At 33.3% G+C, this 16,948-nt stretch overlaps 1 protein-coding gene across 1 annotated transcript; it reads left to right on the top strand.

Moving 5' to 3' along the window:
- The first annotated feature begins 7,061 nt into the window (after window positions 1-7,061).
- On the top strand, window positions 7,062-16,405 carry LOC133700562 (potassium transporter 7-like). Its single transcript, XM_062124128.1, has 10 exons — window positions 7,062-7,586; window positions 7,682-7,910; window positions 8,006-8,254; window positions 8,432-8,482; window positions 9,507-9,767; window positions 12,107-12,159; window positions 12,311-12,431; window positions 12,655-12,909; window positions 14,744-15,266; window positions 15,491-16,405. The coding sequence occupies exons 1-10, from the start codon at window positions 7,272-7,274 to the stop codon at window positions 16,023-16,025; spliced, it is 2,592 nt and encodes an 863-aa protein (XP_061980112.1). The 5' UTR covers window positions 7,062-7,271; the 3' UTR covers window positions 16,026-16,405.
- The last annotated feature ends 543 nt before the right edge of the window (window positions 16,406-16,948 follow it).

Genomic DNA, 16,948 nt, shown 5'->3' on the forward strand with positions numbered 1-16,948 from the left:
TATAGTAGATTCATCGCCTTATTTAGTCCTTGTACTTTTGTAATTATCTTGGTATGGTACCTTTACTATTTTTCGTTGACTTACGTAGTCCGTATACTCGTGAAGCTCTTTTAATTTGGCCAAGAGTAAGGGTGATAATTCGAATAAAATTTTGTTATTTCAAAACATTTCTTTCATTATTCGAATTGGCAAAATAGTTTTTTTTTATTTTTTTAATTATATTTTTTCATAATTATACTACAAAAAATCCATGTTAAACCCAACCCAATTTAATTTTAGTTTCATCGTAAATTAATTAATAAAATAGTTAAAATATACTTTCCTGTATCTTTTCTTATTGGTGTTTTTTTGTTTGAACACATGTTTTTTAAAAACATTGTTTTTGTCAAAAAACTTTATTATATGGAATCATCATATTAATTTCCATGACAGGTAACATGGTATGGAAGCGCTTCATTTATTGTCTTTTTAATTAAAAACCTTTTTTCTTGATTTTATTATATGGATATTTCTTTATTTTAAAAAAAATAAATGGAGAGATTATGAGCCACAAGGTTATTGGGTTGATTTTGATAGATTTTATATCTTCGCTATTTTGGGTGTTTTTTTTTCTTCTTTTTAATGGTTATGATTGGTAAAGTTCAAAGCTTTGGATTTATTTATTAATTGTTTTTTTTTTTCAGATCTTGAATTGCTATTTGCAGGTTTCAGATCTTGATTGCATGCCGCTGATATGCAATTTCCTTTATGATTTGTAAAGAAATTGATGTTAATCCAGGGAGTTTCTGGTTGCGTTTTAATCAGTGTTTGGTATAGATCACACCTTGAAGTCATAATATTTTTCAGATTCTGCCGGATTTTGGAATAAATGATAACGAAGATGGAGGGTCAAGCAACTTTTAGTGATGGGTGTAGGCTGTATTTTGGTTTTGCGGTAGCTTTTATGATGGTAATATAAAAAAAATAGATTTAAAAAAACTATTTTTAATTATAATTGTTTTAATTAAAATATATATTTGGTTAAAATTATAGTTAAAGTTATTGTTTAACAAAAAAAATATATTTAAAATATTTGGTTAAAATAATAGTTGAAATGTTATTTAGAGTTAGGGCTCTTCTTCATTGCCAATTCGAATTTAGTTTTATTCTGAATTTATGTAATAGCGTAACCACCAAACTGAAATCAATTTTCATGGTCAGATTTCTTATGCTTAGTTTGTTTTATATATAACTAAAACAAGAAAAAAACACAAGCTTGGCTGTCAAATTTCATATGTTATTGTCTCTCTTCTCTTGTCAACTGTTACTGGCTAATAAAATTACTCGAATTTATATAATTGACCCTAAGACATATTTTTATACTTAATTTACTATCTGTCTATTTATACCTAAACAAATTTGATGATATTATATCTAACCATTTGAAAACAAATTTCATCTAATACTATCAAATTCAAATGAGATTTCAAAAAATAAAAAAAAAATATTGTTTTATCTGGATTATATGTAAAGTTTGGATTTAACAATAAAAACAAATTTATCCATTAATAGAAGCAAAATTACAGCAACATAAACAACTTGCTAATAAAAGAGAAATAAAAGCAACTTACTCTTATTCCGAGAATGTCTGTAATGACATGTCCCTAAAACATCTCTCGAGTAGGACACCCACATGTCCTTTTATCAAATATTTTTCATCGGTTACATTATGCTCAACATCATGAAAACAAATTGTACATTTTCTTGTAAAGCCCTGTTTGTTTTTACGTTTTAAAAGCGCTTTTAAAAAAATTAATTTTTTTTATTTTTTTCTTTGCCTCAAATTAATTTTTTTTGGTGTTTTTAGATCATTTTGATGCGCCGATATCAAAAATAATTTTTAAAAAATAAAAAAATATTATTTTGATGTATTGTTGAGTGAAAAACACTTTGAAAAATAACCACAGCTACACTTAAAAGCGGTAGAAAAACTAGGAGTAGATTCTTCTATTTGAAAATAATCTGAACCCGAATGAGATGAAATTAGAAAAGACATCACTATGTCGCGACGTAACTTAGATTGAGATAAAAAAAAAACATTTTCCCTAAACTGTGCAACAATAAAATAACCCACTAAAAAAGAAAAAAAAATAGTTTACCCAGAAGCAGCCCAACTTGCTAAGAATTTGTTCTTGGATTTCAGCTAAGAAAAATTAAGGAATTAGAAGATCAATAACGTTAGGGTTCTAACACTAACAAAATCAAGGAAGTTTTTGTTCAGAAATTTAGCTGGAGTTTTTCTTAGTATTAGCTCTTGCTCTCTGTTAAGGTCTTAACACAACTGAATAAAATATATAAGCCATAAAAACTTTAGAATGTGTTAAAACAATGCGATTATATATCTAGATAAAGGTAAATGATCATACATTGTTAATATTTGCAGGCACACAGAGAGAAACACAATCAATAACATCCAGAAAAAAAGTTTCACAAGACAAAACAAAACTTCACGACTCTTTCTATGACACCTTTATACATACAGTGATATAAAAAAAATTACCTTGCTCGTCGTCCCAGATTTCTTATGACTATCACTGATTGTGATTTTTTATTATTATTGTTTTATTGATTAGTCATTGTGAAGAAAAAAATGAGAAATAATATATGAAATTTATTGGGTCAAGGGAAAAAATTGAAGATGCCGACTATTGAAAAATATGAGCTGTAGAGGTGATGGAAGGAAGTTGCAATGGAATGAAGGTGATGGAGGGAACACGTAGAGATGTTATTGGCACAGGCAAGTTATTATGCCATTAGCATACGTAGGTTATTGATTAGTTATTACTAGATACTTGATCCGTGTTTTGTCGTGAGTTAGATATTTTTTTCTTAACAAAAAAACTTTACACACAAGCTTTTTTTATACGAAAAAAATTATGCATACATGTAATCAAATAAATCGAGAACTATGTGTGTTAATAAGTGAAAAAAAATCTTAAACAATAACTAAAAATAGAACTTGAAAAATTAAGATATAAATGTAAATCAAGATATTTAATTTTGTTGGATAAAAGATTTATACGGTTGTATTTATTAAATTTATTAATTAAAATAATTTTTTTATTTAATTTAACGATAATAAAAATACGTGAATTTTTTATAAAAAATAAGTGAAAGTGATATTGTTGGACATGCTTCTTGATAGTAATTTATTAAAAAAAGTAAAAACACACTGGTAAAGATTTTATGCCTACAAAGTTGATAGTAAAAGTGATATGTTTGACTTAGCAAACTTCAACATATGATTTCTTACACTAGTCCAGATTCTTTGCTTACAAAGGTGTTTCTTTTGACAGTCAATTTTTTTCAAACTTCACAGTCAATTTTTTTCAAACTTCAATGTCATTTTTAACTTCAATCAAGATAATTTTTTAAAATTATTGCTTGAGTTACCATCGACACTAACTGTGGTAAAGATACTCGACTTATTAAAACTTCAACATTTCTTTTTCTTTAGTTCAAATTTTTTTTTTAATTTATTGCCCGTCGTCCTAGATTTACTGACTGTGTTTTTTTTTTTTTTTATTATCGTGGGTGTCCGGGCCAGCTTACGCGCACCTCGACTAATCCCACGGGCCCTGAAGTTAACGACCATGTAAGCTTCCAGTGGCCATCATATGAGCAACCACAAGGTTCGAACCTGAGATTTAAGAGGGAGCAAACCCCTTAGTCCTAAGCTCTTACCATAGTAGTTGTGTTGCTTAGTCATTATAAAAAAAAATAGAAAATAATATATGAAATTTATTGGGTTAAGAGAAAAGTTGGGAGACACCAACAATTGAAAAATAGAAAAGCTGCAGAGGTGATGAGATGAAGCCTATGGAGGTGATAAATGGAGCCTATTGAGCACAAATAGATTATTAATATTTTGTTCTTGGGAGTATTTAAATTAGTCAAAACAAGTAATTAGTTTTGTCTTCATTTTTTTTCAACTAAAACAAGGAAGTTTTTATATTTATAGGAGTTCAGTTGACATTAGTTTTGTCTTCAACTTCAAGCATGGCAGTGGCTTATGCATGAACCTGCTGTTACTCTACAACTGAATTGGATTCCTTGTCAATTTAGTAGCGGTGATCTTCAATATTTTGTTCTTGGGAGTATTTAAATTAGTCATTATTAGTGAAATATACTTTCCAATCCTTTCTATCTAATTACTTTTGGTAGGAATTGTGTTTGCCTGCTGTGTTTGCAAACTGCATCTTAACATCACAAAAGTACGTTCTTTGGATCACTTCAATTTTCTCCTTCATTTGGAGGTGGAGGAAGTCTGTTTTTATTTCACTTCATTATGTCTTATATTGATTGAGGTGACTTTAACAAGCCCTGGCCCTACTGCCTGCGATATATTTAGTTGCTTGATGGAGTTTAGTCGATGAACATGTGTCCAGAAACTTAATCGTATGGTATCTCAAGATATAATTTATATTATTTTCTAACATATCTTTTTAAATGAAATCTCTTTAGACTTGAAACTTGTACAGACCCATATTACATTGTGCTTAATTTTTATCAAATAGATGAGGATGGTAAGATTTAAACTCGTGATCGCTTGGTCATCAAAATTCTAATACCATGTCAAAGAACCATATCAACCTAATAGCTTAAGCTGTTAGGTGAGATTCCAAGATATGATTTATATTATTCTCTAACATACCTCTTTAAGTGAAAGTCTTTTGGTCGTGAAACTTACACGTGTCTACATTACCTTGTGCTTATATTTTATCAAATTAATGGGGATGATGAAATTCGAACTCGTGACTGCTTGGTCATTAAAACTCTAATACTATGTCAAAGAACTAATTTAATCCAAAAACTTAAACTATTAGATAAGATATCAGGATATAATTTATATTATTCTCTAAACATTTTGATATGGACGAAATGTATGTTCTTGTTGATGGACACATTCATTATTCAAAACCGTGCATATGTTAGCTCTTGCTATAAGGTATGGCTGTCAGAGGCTTGCCATGTATATGTAGTTGCTTGTTTTCACACATTTCTTATTTAAATTGACAAGTTTTTGAGATATGGCTGGTTGTCAAGCATTTTTGTGTAGGTTTCTTTTATTAGAAACAGATACTGAGCATCATCTGATACTTTGGATTTACGGTGTTTTTCAGGGCAGTGGCAAGCTTTGATGAGACTACATTTGGTTTTCAGGTCATGCTTAGAATTCCCATTTTCAGAGATATATATATATATATATATTAACGTGGGTGTTCGGTCAAATTGCATGTACCTCGACTAATCACGGGTCCTGAAGTTAATGATCATGTAAGCTTCTAATAGCCCTGAGATTTGTGGGACTCGAACTGGTGACTTCTAGGAAGTAAACTTAAAATCTAACCAGTTGATCTACAACCCTCAAGGTGCAGTTATATTATTCTTAGAGCTGGTTAAGTATGTGCTACTGGTAAAAACATATTTAATTTTATAGAACATGATAAGCATGATGGTTTTCTACTTTTCCTAAGACCTTGCTGCTGCACGCGTTATATGAATGAATGTTCATGCTGTGATTGAAACGAAGCTCAATATTTAATTTTCTAAAGTTTCTTTCCCAGTTATATGAGAAATTTAGTGTCCAAGCATGTGAGTTTTATATGCTTCTGTTGAGTTGTCTTGTTTTAAAAAAACTGAAGTTCTAATCGTCCCCGACCGTTAAAAAAGTTTTTGCCTTGGCAATAAGTTCAGAAACTTCTCTCAACTCATGATGCAATAATTTTTATTTATAAAAGGTTTATATCATTATTAATTTTAAAATTTATAGGATTATTCGAGATATATGTAAGCTGATTTTTCAAACACTCATATTAATAAAAATAAAAATATGCCACCATTCAATTTTTTTTTAATTAATATGGGTGTCAGGACTAAATTGTACGCACCTCGACTAATCCGACGGGTCCTGAAATTAACGACCATGTAAGCCTCAAATAGCCATCATATTAGCAATTATAGGACTCGAATCTAAGATAAAAAAACAAATCTTTTAATTCTAAACTTTTATCACTGAACTACCTACTAGTTAGTTTCTGCCATTCGGTTTTTCATTGAACTTTCTAGTCATGATAACAAATTTTGCTGCTTTGGATAGAAAAATTTATCGAATCATACGAGAGGAAGCCATGTTGAAGAAAATAAGAATGGTTTAGTGTATAATTCAATGGGATCAAAATATTTTGTATAAATATTAACATGCAAATTAATGAGTAGAATAATAAAACTGCAGAATTATTATGAGTATAAACCACACTACATCAATCATTTGCAGTAATGAAGTAAGCACTAAAAATTTAAAAATAATAAAACTAATTTTGAAATCTAAATAAATATTTACATAAATTTATTTTTAAAAATAAAAAAAATACAAGTATTATTGTCAAATTTCAAATATTACTATCTATCTTTTAAACTGTTATATTTTTCAACTAAAAAAAAAACAACAACAGGTTACGGGGTTCTCTGACACTCTTATAAAATATTTAGCAATGTGACATTTTTTATCTAAAATATTTTATGCTCAGTTTGTGTAACTAATACAAGGAAAAATACATGTGTTATTGTCAAATTTCATTTGTTATTGTCTGTCTTTTAAATTGTTACTGTTTTATTATTTAAGAGTTTCTACTTCACGTATTTTATTTTTTTCAACTGAAAGAAGGAAAGTGACAGGTTATGAGATTCTCTGTCACCCTTATAAAATATTTAACAATCTAGCACTGTTTATCTAAAATATCTTATGCTCATTTTGTATATTTAAAACAACAAAAAATACAAGTGTTTTTGTCAAATTTCATTCTTATTTTTTGAATTCTTATTGTTTTTTATTTAAAGATTTTTACTTTATGTATTTTAATTTTTTCAACTAAAATAAAAAAAATGACAGGTTATTTATTTTCTGTCACTATTATAAAATATTTAACAATCTTATATTATTTATCTTAAATATTTTATGCTATTTTTCTAAGAAATGGGTTATCTTATGCAAATTTTACATCACGTGTAGGAAAACTCATGCCAGATTAGATCGCTTGGATTCATCAGGGTCCATTTTGACCCGGATGACCAGATTTTTAATTCAAACCGACTGATGGATCCTCGGGCGATATAGAAAAACCATCGGAAAAAAAGAAAGAAAAAAACTAGAAAACAAAAAAGACGCACAGACCAAAATATTCCTCACTCAATCGATCGGATTCTGAAACCCTAGCAGAATCCGAATTGTAATGGCAGACGAGAACGGCATTGGCAGATCCGAGAGTCGACTAGCGTCGATGGACTCGGTGGAGTCACGGTGGGTGTTTCAAGACGACGACGAGGATGATTCACTGATGGACGACGATGACGAGGATGATTCACTGATGGACGACGACGACGAAGAACATAGTCGACTGCGGCGCGGTGGTGGATTAGACTCTGAGGAGGAAGACGAGGAGGACACAGCCGAGCAGCGGCTGATCCGAACTGGTCCCCGCATCGACTCCTTCGATGTCGAAGCCCTAGAGATCCCCAGCGCCCACCGCAACGACTACTTCTACGAGGTGAAAGTGAAAACATTTATTTATTTATCCTTTGATTGAATTTGACAAGTGAAAAAAGAAAAAAAATTGATCTGGAAATGGAAAATGCGTGGCAGGAATTGGGCGTGGGAAGGAGAATAATACTTGCATTTCAAACGCTGGGAGTTGTATTTGGTGATGTTGGGACAAGTCCTTTGTATACCTTCCATGTTATGTTTAACAAAGCACCTGTTAATGGGGAAGAAGATGTCATCGGTGCATTGTCTTTGGTTTTGTATACTTTGATATTGATTCCCCTTGTTAAGTATGTACTTGTTGTTCTTTGGGCCAATGATGACGGCGAAGGTACTGGTTATTAGTTATTATTGCTTGCCTCTCTAGTTAGTTACTGATTATGGCTTGTAACCATTGTACTGCATGTTATATTTACTGCATTGCAGGTGGCACTTTTGCGCTGTACTCTTTGATTTGTCGCCATGCTAAGGTCAATCTTCTCCCTAATCAGCTTCCTTCCGATGCTCGTATATCTAGCTTCAGGCTCAAGGTGCCCTCAGCAGAACTTGAGAGATCCTTGAAAATAAAGGAGAGACTCGAGACATCACCCCATCTCAAAAGAATGCTTCTCATGCTAGTGCTTGCTGGTACCTCTATGTTGATTGCTGATGGGGTTGTTACCCCTGCTATGTCAGGTCTGTTTTTGGAGTTTATTATAATTAAGTCATGGTTTATATGAGCAAAAAAGCTATTTTAGATTTTTTCATCTACTGATTTTTTTTTTTGTAGACCATGTTTGCTGTATTTTTCTTTGGTTCCTAGTAGCTAGTACCTTGTGATTTACCCAGGTATCTTTGTCTGTCTTAATGCAGTAATGTCTGCTGTTGGTGGCCTAAAGGTTGGAGTAGCTTCAATTAAGGAAGGTGATCTAACATTCTGTTAACCAATTTTTTTTCATTAGAGATAGGGTTTCTTCCTAACTTTTTATTCATGAATTATTCTTTTGATGACCGGACATTCAGATCAAATCATTTCCTTTCCTTCTTTCTTTTGTTTTGGAAGTTGGGTTCTGGATCTGGACAGCAGGTTATTGTAACCTGGACCACTGTCAAATTAATTAATTAATAAATAATCGTAACTTTGATAACCTAAAAACTTGTTTGTTGTGTAATTTATAGGAGATCTAAGATAGGGTAATCCTAGGTGGGGTTTGTAATCAGATTGTCCACTGAATGATAGAAGCTTGGGTTGTATATTTAGTGTTTGAATGCCAGAAAAAGTAGACTGGGAAGAAGATTTTTTTTGGTCATTTTGTAAATTATACGAACATAGAATGTCTTTGGAATAAATGCCAACCCAGCATCAAAAGATGGTGCAGGAATAAGCTGTTGTTGTGTGGATAGTTTATATAGCAAAATTGTGCGAGATCAGTTGCTGGTTATATGGTTCAGAAAGCGCTCAATACTACTGGAGCTGATTTATACTCTGAATTTTGCACTTGTCTTAGTACCTAGTAGCAACTAGGAGAATGAGTTTTTCTCTATACTAATGCCCTCTGCAACTTAATGATTGTAGTGCTCAGCTTGGGCATGAATCAAGACACTGGTTCAGTTTGGGCATGGGTGAACTTTCCTAATAGATCATCAATTTGAATTTACACCGTGGATGAATATTGTTGGGCAACAGTTTACGCCTAGCCCCCCTCCTCACTGCCAAAAAAAAAAAACGAAAGAAATTTCTTGCATGTTCCAGGTTTTGGAAAATATTTTGTTGGAAAATGATTGAAAATACTTCCTTTTTGAAATTAGTTTGACTGCAATCAAATTAGCAAACCTTGCATGCCTTCTACTACACTGGCAAATTTAAATGCCCTTGCCTTTTGTATTCTTTTTGTTGTGGAAAACTAGCTATAATATTGAGTTAATTATTTTGTTTTGTTTTGTGCAGAGCAAGTGGTGATGATTTCGGTTGCTCTTCTTGTAATTTTATTCAGTGTACAGAAGTTTGGGACCAGTAAAGTCGGACTTGCCGTAGGCCCTGCTTTATTCATATGGTTTTGTTCTCTTGCAGCCATTGGGGTTTATAACCTTGTTAAATATGATAGCAGCGTCTTGAGGGCATTTAATCCTGTTCACATTTATTTCTTCTTCAAGAGGAACTCAACTAAGGGCTGGCGTGCACTTGGAGGTTGCTTGCTATGTGCAACAGGTAACACATTAAAGTAGGATTTTTGGGTGCTTGAATGAGATGGTGCTTGCCTTTTTTGTTTAGTGGTACTACATTCTTATTGATTCCACATGTAAATTTGGTTGGCTCTCTATTTAGTTCACCAAATCATTTTCTTGTTTGTGGTTGGATAATACTCACACTAGCTGTTATGAAGTTCATCTAAGCTGAATAATGTTGGATAATTGGTGTATGAAGCCCATGAAAAAATTTAGGTTAATGTAGCAGGAATTATAAAGTTCATCGATAAATGGTGGTTGTTAGAGGATAACTGGATTTGATTGACCTAAAAAGAGTGATCTTTTGGGAGTTAGTGACAATACAGATGGGTTAATTTTCATCAACTAATTTAGGAGAGTGCTGGATAGCCTTGCCATTTCTCTTGTTGAATGGAGATTGCATTTGGAATAATCTTGAAAGTATGATGGAGTGGAGTTATGTTGCCAAAGAGTGGAGTCACTTAAACTACTGAGAAACAGAGGATAGATCCCCAAACCTCACTAAGCAGCATACTTTTGACAAATAAAGAAAGGAATTTCTATAAAGAGACAGGCTTGTACATATACCAAGGAAGGAGAAAGAAAGAGATTAATAGCAACCGTCTTACTGTCTTAGCTCCTCAGGTTTGCTTGGAATGCTTACTTCCTCTAAGATGATAACCTTATTTGAAGTTGATGGCACGTACCACTACTCCAGAAACCTTTTTCTTAAAGTAAACTGGAAAAAGAAAAAGTAAGGTTAAATATCTATGAACTATAAAAAAACTACCTCATTACAGGGTTTGATGAACTTCTATTTCAACTAGAGGAATGGGACTTTGTGGAATGAATTCTTTCTTCCTATTGCCATTGCTTTGGTCTGGAGATGGCTTGTAACTTGTATGGAGAGGAAACTGGCGGCAATGAAAATAGAGATGGAGGTGATTTGTTTTGGAGGGTTAGGCGAAACTCCCCTTTTCTATTGTTTTTCCATGTTTTTATCACCTATACAGTTTGCATAATGCTTCTATTTCTTGTGTTTTTTTTTTAAATGGAGGGGGATGGGGATAATATAAACTGGAATTTCAGTTTCTTTAGGAATCTAAATGATAGAGAATTGGAGGTTCTCTACTTCCTATTCTTAATTCTTTTGTTTGGCAAGTGATCTGATCACAGATGATGTTCTTTGGAAAGTCTGGTGTTTTCTCGTATAAGTCTTTTCTTTGTCATTTTCCCCATTCTGCTAACTCTTTACCCTCTTCTTTATCTCACCGTTTCTTGGAAGGTACCCTCTAAAGTCTCTAAAGTAAGGGCCTTGTTGTTGATGATTTGTTGCAAATAGGAAGGCCTCACAAGGTCTTATCTCTTGATATTTATGTTGTGGCAACAAATTGATGAGCATCACAGTAACTTATTTTTAAATTGCCCACTTGTGAGGATATGTGGTGCAGATTGTTTATAATGGTGGGGATTCTTGGGTTTCATGTGATAGTGTCAGATTTCATGTTAATCACTTTTGTTTCTGGAGGAAGAAAGATAGTATGATGATATGGTTTTGTGGTGTATGTGTTGTTCCATGCTGTACTAGGTTGGATCAGAATGCTAGAATTTTTTAAAACCAGTACATTTAAGACAATTCTTTTTTGGGATAGGATACTTTGCCTCTCTTCTTTATGGTGTCATGCTTCTGGTTCTTTTAGGGACTTTCCCTGGCTGATATTCAGCAGGATCGGGCTAGTTTTTTTTTTTTTCCATTTACTTTCTTTTTTGAGAGGATGATTTATTCTCCATCAAGCTTTTGTAAATCCCTTTTATGTTAGTATGGTTTTCTCTAATTTAAAAAAGAAAAGAAAAGGTTGAGATGGGGAGTAATTTGCATAATATGAATGACATAATGTCTACTGTTGCATGGGAGGTATGGGCCATACCTCCAATTCCAAATTTGACAAAAAGAAAGGAAGTTTAATTCTTAATGAATTGTCCTCTTTGATTGGAAAATTAGTAGCAAATGTAGCCTTCATGAGAAAAATAGGGCCTTTGCATGGTTATCTGGTGCTGGCAGGGATTGAGAGATCTTGACTTGAGGTGTTCCTAGCAAAGACAGAATAAATTCCAATACCAGTTTTGTCTATATAAGTTTTTTGCAGTTTAGCAGAGCTCTCTTAAAGCAATTGTTCTCAATCAATGGCACAAATTGTGTAATGTGGAACTTGTAAATAATTCACACCAATTTAAAGAATGTCCTAGTCTTAATTAAATGATGAACTTGGAAGGTGATGTTTGCAGCTGCACTGCTCTTTTATGATTGCTGCTGATGGCTTCTTCCTTCGCTGTTTTTTTAAGGATCTGAGGCAATGTTTGCGGATCTTTGCTACTTTTCTGTGAGATCAGTGCAGGTAAAGAAGCAAGAAAATACCTGTTTAATGTATCAGATGTTGAATCTCAAGTTTCTCTGATGTCAAGTGTCATGAAGCCTTTCTGTTTTTATATTCTTTGTTAGGTTATGATTGCTACGATTCTGATTTATTTAATAGTGATCATTTGCAGCTTACCTTTGTATTTCTCGTTTTACCTTGCCTTTTATTGGGTTATTTGGGTCAAGCTGCATACCTAATGGAACATTACTCTGATGATCTGGCTGAGCATGCTTTCTATTCTTCAGTTCCAAGTAAGCTTCACTTTTTATCTGTATTGATACAGTCTTATGTAATTTCTTAAAATAGAATCTAACTGCAACTTGCACAGCCTTGTGACATTTGTTCTTCTTACTTTGCATCGTGTATTGGGAAAAAAATTATTTATTGTGGTATAAAGTTGAATTTAGTCCTGTCTAACATTTGGAAACTGTTAGTTCATTTGTGTTGCAACAATTTTTGCTGTGTGTCTTGCAGGTGGTTTTTTCTGGCCTGTCTTCCTCGTTGCTAATTTAGCGGCATTAATTGCTAGCCGGGCTATGACTACTGCCACATTTTCGTGTATAAAACAATCAACAGCGCTTGGTTGTTTCCCCCGTCTTAAAATCATTCATACCTCGCGGAAATTCATGGGTCAAATTTATATTCCTGTCATAAACTGGTTTTTGCTGGTAGTTTGCCTGGTGCTCGTCTGCTCTATCTCAAGCATTACTGAGATAGGAAATGCATATGGTAATACTTGTTTCCTAGTTTGAGTTGGATTTTTTCCTAGCATTCTGATCTCAACTGTTCATCAATTATTGAGTTTGCTTTTTGTTTCCATTCTTTTTAATGACATAATGAATGTGTTGAAGAAAAAAAGTAAAGGATACCTAGGAGTATAGAATAAAGCACCACCAATGAAAGAAATAGGAAGTGTTTATATCTTACATTCTAGCAAGTAGAGATCGTAGAGGTCCAATAACACAATGTCCCAGTTTTAATTTCACCATCAGCATGCCTGTCGCTTCAAATGCTCTGGACTTAAAAAGACTTGAGTGGAACCTTCTGGCATGCAATCATGCTACTGCATGTCTTTGACAATTCCCACCAGGTATCTACTAAGCACTGTCCTAGATATAACCCAGTGAACACCAAATGAAGTATTGTCACCTTTACTTCAGCAGAAAAGAAAAGGAAAAGAATCAATTGGATGGAATTAACGACCAAGAAGGCATGTCATAATGCTTCCACCAACACTAAATGGAAATGCTGGTGCAAACTTCCAGTTTCTACTTCCATAGATATAACATAACTGGTGAATTGTACAACTTTTCAAAAAATATTTTGTCTTGAAGTGTCTACTTTTAGCAAGTCTTTTGACATAATACCCTTGGTATTCACATGAATTGTGTATGCTTGCACCATTGAGCAACGTTTCTCATAACTGTGATTGCCCATCCTGAATTGTGATAAAAGTAATAAGCCAGCTTTCAATGCAGCAGTTCTGTATCTCTTATTAGCTGTTTCTTCCCCCCTGTTTTACTGTTTCTCCCCCCTGTTTTACTGTTTGTCATCATTTGAATTAAATTTTTGTGGCCTGCTACTCAATTCCTAATCATTGTGTTGAATACCATACCAATTGCTATCTTTGCCTGGGAACTAATACTTTTTTGTCCACTGATACTCGAGTATCTTCTTTCGTAACTAGAGCCCGTTTGTTTTTGCATTTCAAAAGTGCTTTTGAAAAAATTTGAAATTGTTTTTTTTTTATTTGCTTCAAATTAATTTTTTTTTGGTGTTCTTAAATCGTTTTGATGTGCTGGTATTAAAAATGATCTTTTAAAAAAATAATAATATTATTTTGATGCATTTACAAGCAAAAAACACTTTGAAAAACAATGGCTATCATACTCCCAAACACCCCCTAAGCAAAAAAATGAGTAAGTAATGTTAAGCCTGGATTCTCACAATCTTCAAAAACTGACTCTAAAGTCCCCGATCAATAAATGAAATAGTTCTTTTGCCTTGGATAAATTCCTGCCTATCAGTTTGGTTGAAGAAAAATTTAAACTTCAGGGAGACAGGAGTGGAAGCTTCACAAGGAAATGAATCGTATCTTAATATTACTCATGTAGTTGATTATTTGCTGAAGTTTCAGTGGTTGGGTTTTTCTTGTGCACGGTATGTGGCAGCTACAATGTTGTGACTGTTGATCGCTAGTCAATGTTTTGGTGATAGTTTATCACTTCTGAATCATACTGTGAATATCTAGGAAATGAATTGACTATTGAGCTTCTTCCATTTATCTTTTGGCTTATCTTTCATCCTAGCTGAAAAGCTGTTACACTACTGCTATTCTTGAGCAGCCGATTCCATTTATAAACTGTTACATTGAACATTGTGCAGATAGTGAACCCGTGTTTTGCTTCAATTATTTTGGTGTTTATGCAACATGTTGATGCAATAATCTGCTCTGTGTTGAAAGAGTCTAGTCACTTCAAAGTTTTATATCAAATTATATGCTTTTTATTTGTACTTATTAATGTGAATGTTTAATTATTCCAATGGTAATTTGTTATTACAGGAATTGCTGAGCTGGGGGTGATGATGACAACAACAATTTTAGTAACGATTGTTATGCTTCTCATATGGCAGATAAACATAATTATTGTCCTGAGTTTTTTGGTTATTTTCCTAGGAATAGAATTGGTCTTCTTCTCATCAGTTCTAGGAGGCGTGGGAGATGGAAGTTGGATCATATTGGTCTTTGCTGTAGTTATGTTTTTTGTAATGTTAGTCTGGAACTACGGGAGCAAGCTCAAGTATGAAACTGAAGTTAAGAAAAAACTGTCAATGGATTTGGTGCGTGAATTGGGACCCAATCTTGGAACAATTAGAGCCCCAGGCATTGGTTTGATATACAATGAACTGGTCAAAGGAATACCAGCTATTTTTGGCCATTTTCTTACCACTCTTCCGGCTATCCATTCAATGATTATATTTGTGTGTATAAAGTATGTTCCAGTTCCAGTAGTGCCTCAGGGCGAAAGGTTCCTTTTCCGACGAGTCTGCCCAAAAAGCTACCACATATTTCGTTGTATTGCGAGGTAATGAGCTCGATTCTTGCAAGTGGGAAGATGTTTGATGCATGGAAACATGTGACTTTCAGTTAGATGACCTGGCAACTTCCATGATGATAATTTTATTGCTACTTGTCATTTTTTCTTGATTGTTTAGTGTGGGATTTTCATGGGCATTAATCTTCTTGTATTAATCAATGTTCTGTTTTTCTTTTTACCTTCTCACCCTTCTAATTTTATTGCTGAAACAGGTATGGCTACAAGGATGTTCGGAAAGAGAATCACCAGGCATTTGAACAGCTGTTAATTGAGAGCCTTGAGAAGTTCATTCGTCGGGAAGCCCAGGAACGTTCGTTAGAGAGTGATGGGGATGATGATACAGACTATGATGACGATTACTCTAGTACAAGAGTTTTAATAGCTCCGAATGGAAGTGTCTACTCACTTGGCGTGCCTCTACTAGGTGAGTACAAGGACACAAGCAAGTCCATTTCTGAAGCAAGCACATCTGAGGAGGCAAAGATAGGGTATCCCACAGATTCTGCTTCTGATGCAGAACAGAGTCTTGAAAGGGAACTGTCTTTTATTCACAAGGCTAAAGAATCTGGGGTTGTATATCTTCTTGGCCATGGAGACATTAGGGCAAGGAAAGACTCCTGGTTTATCAAGAAGTTGGTCATAAACTACTTCTATGCTTTTCTGAGAAAAAACTGTAGAAGAGGAACCGCAAATTTGAGCGTGCCCCACTCGCACCTCATGCAGGTTGGCATGACTTACATGGTTTGACAGTTAATCTTGATACCAGTGCTGTAATTCTGATACCACGCCACTGCTGTTGATTGGAAGCTGAACACTCTGGTTCACACATGGTTAGGGCAATTCCTCGTAGTGAGATACATCCATGCGTTCTTACATACTTCATCATCTTCCTGACCATGTCCAGCTGTTTGGATAGGATCTCCAACCCGCAGAGATCTTTAATTGGGAAATTTTGTAGTGTTGATAGTTTCTGCTTTGTTCAATGTAATTGATTTTTTTACTAAACTGAGAGATGAATTACCATTAAAGTGATGTGAATCTGATTTGGTGCAGAAATTCCTTTTTTAAGTGTCCCTAAAAGAATTGATTACCTGATTCAGTTCTTATTAAGTTCGATGATTTTCATACGATACTGCTTTGGTGTTAGTGTTACTCTCTCATTTACTCCATCCTTAGTGGCTTTTCGACGGTTTCAAAACGAGCACCAGACTTTAAACAGAACCATCGTTGGAAAAATTCCCAAAACAGGGTGGATTTCACTTGTTTGCCTCTTATTTTAATATAGAAAATGCATGTTACGGGAAACTATCATGTTATTATCTTTTCAAGTATTATTTTGTCCTCGATGAGGATTCACAACCAAAGCTATCGATACTGTTTGATTATTATTCCAAGAAAAAAAAAATATACAAGTAGTTAAAAAAAAAAAGAAGATAAAATTATGTTTAATAATAAAGTAAAAAATAAAATGATTATTTTTATATTCTATTTGGTTATGATAGACTAGACAAAACAAACTATTAAAAAATATATATTTTATCCTTAGTGTATTATTATTAAACTTATATATTTTAAAAAACAAGTATTTTTTTTTACTTTAATTTACATTGAATATTGAAATTAATAATATTATAATAACTATACTTATAAAACTAGGACTGAATGACGGG

This window comes from Populus nigra, chromosome 8 (assembly GCF_951802175.1).
Source record: "Populus nigra chromosome 8, ddPopNigr1.1, whole genome shotgun sequence".
NCBI classification, from domain to species: Eukaryota; Viridiplantae; Streptophyta; class Magnoliopsida; order Malpighiales; family Salicaceae; genus Populus; species Populus nigra.

Coding starts and splice junctions, on each gene's coding strand:
- LOC133700562 (XM_062124128.1), top strand. CDS start 7,272: ATGGCAGACGAGAACGGCATTGGCAGATCCGAGAGTCGACTAGCGTCG. Junction 7,587..7,681: donor GCAACGACTACTTCTACGAG/GTGAAAGTGAAA, acceptor AATGCGTGGCAG/GAATTGGGCGTGGGAAGGAG. Junction 12,910..14,743: donor TGAGATAGGAAATGCATATG/GTAATACTTGTT, acceptor TTGTTATTACAG/GAATTGCTGAGCTGGGGGTG.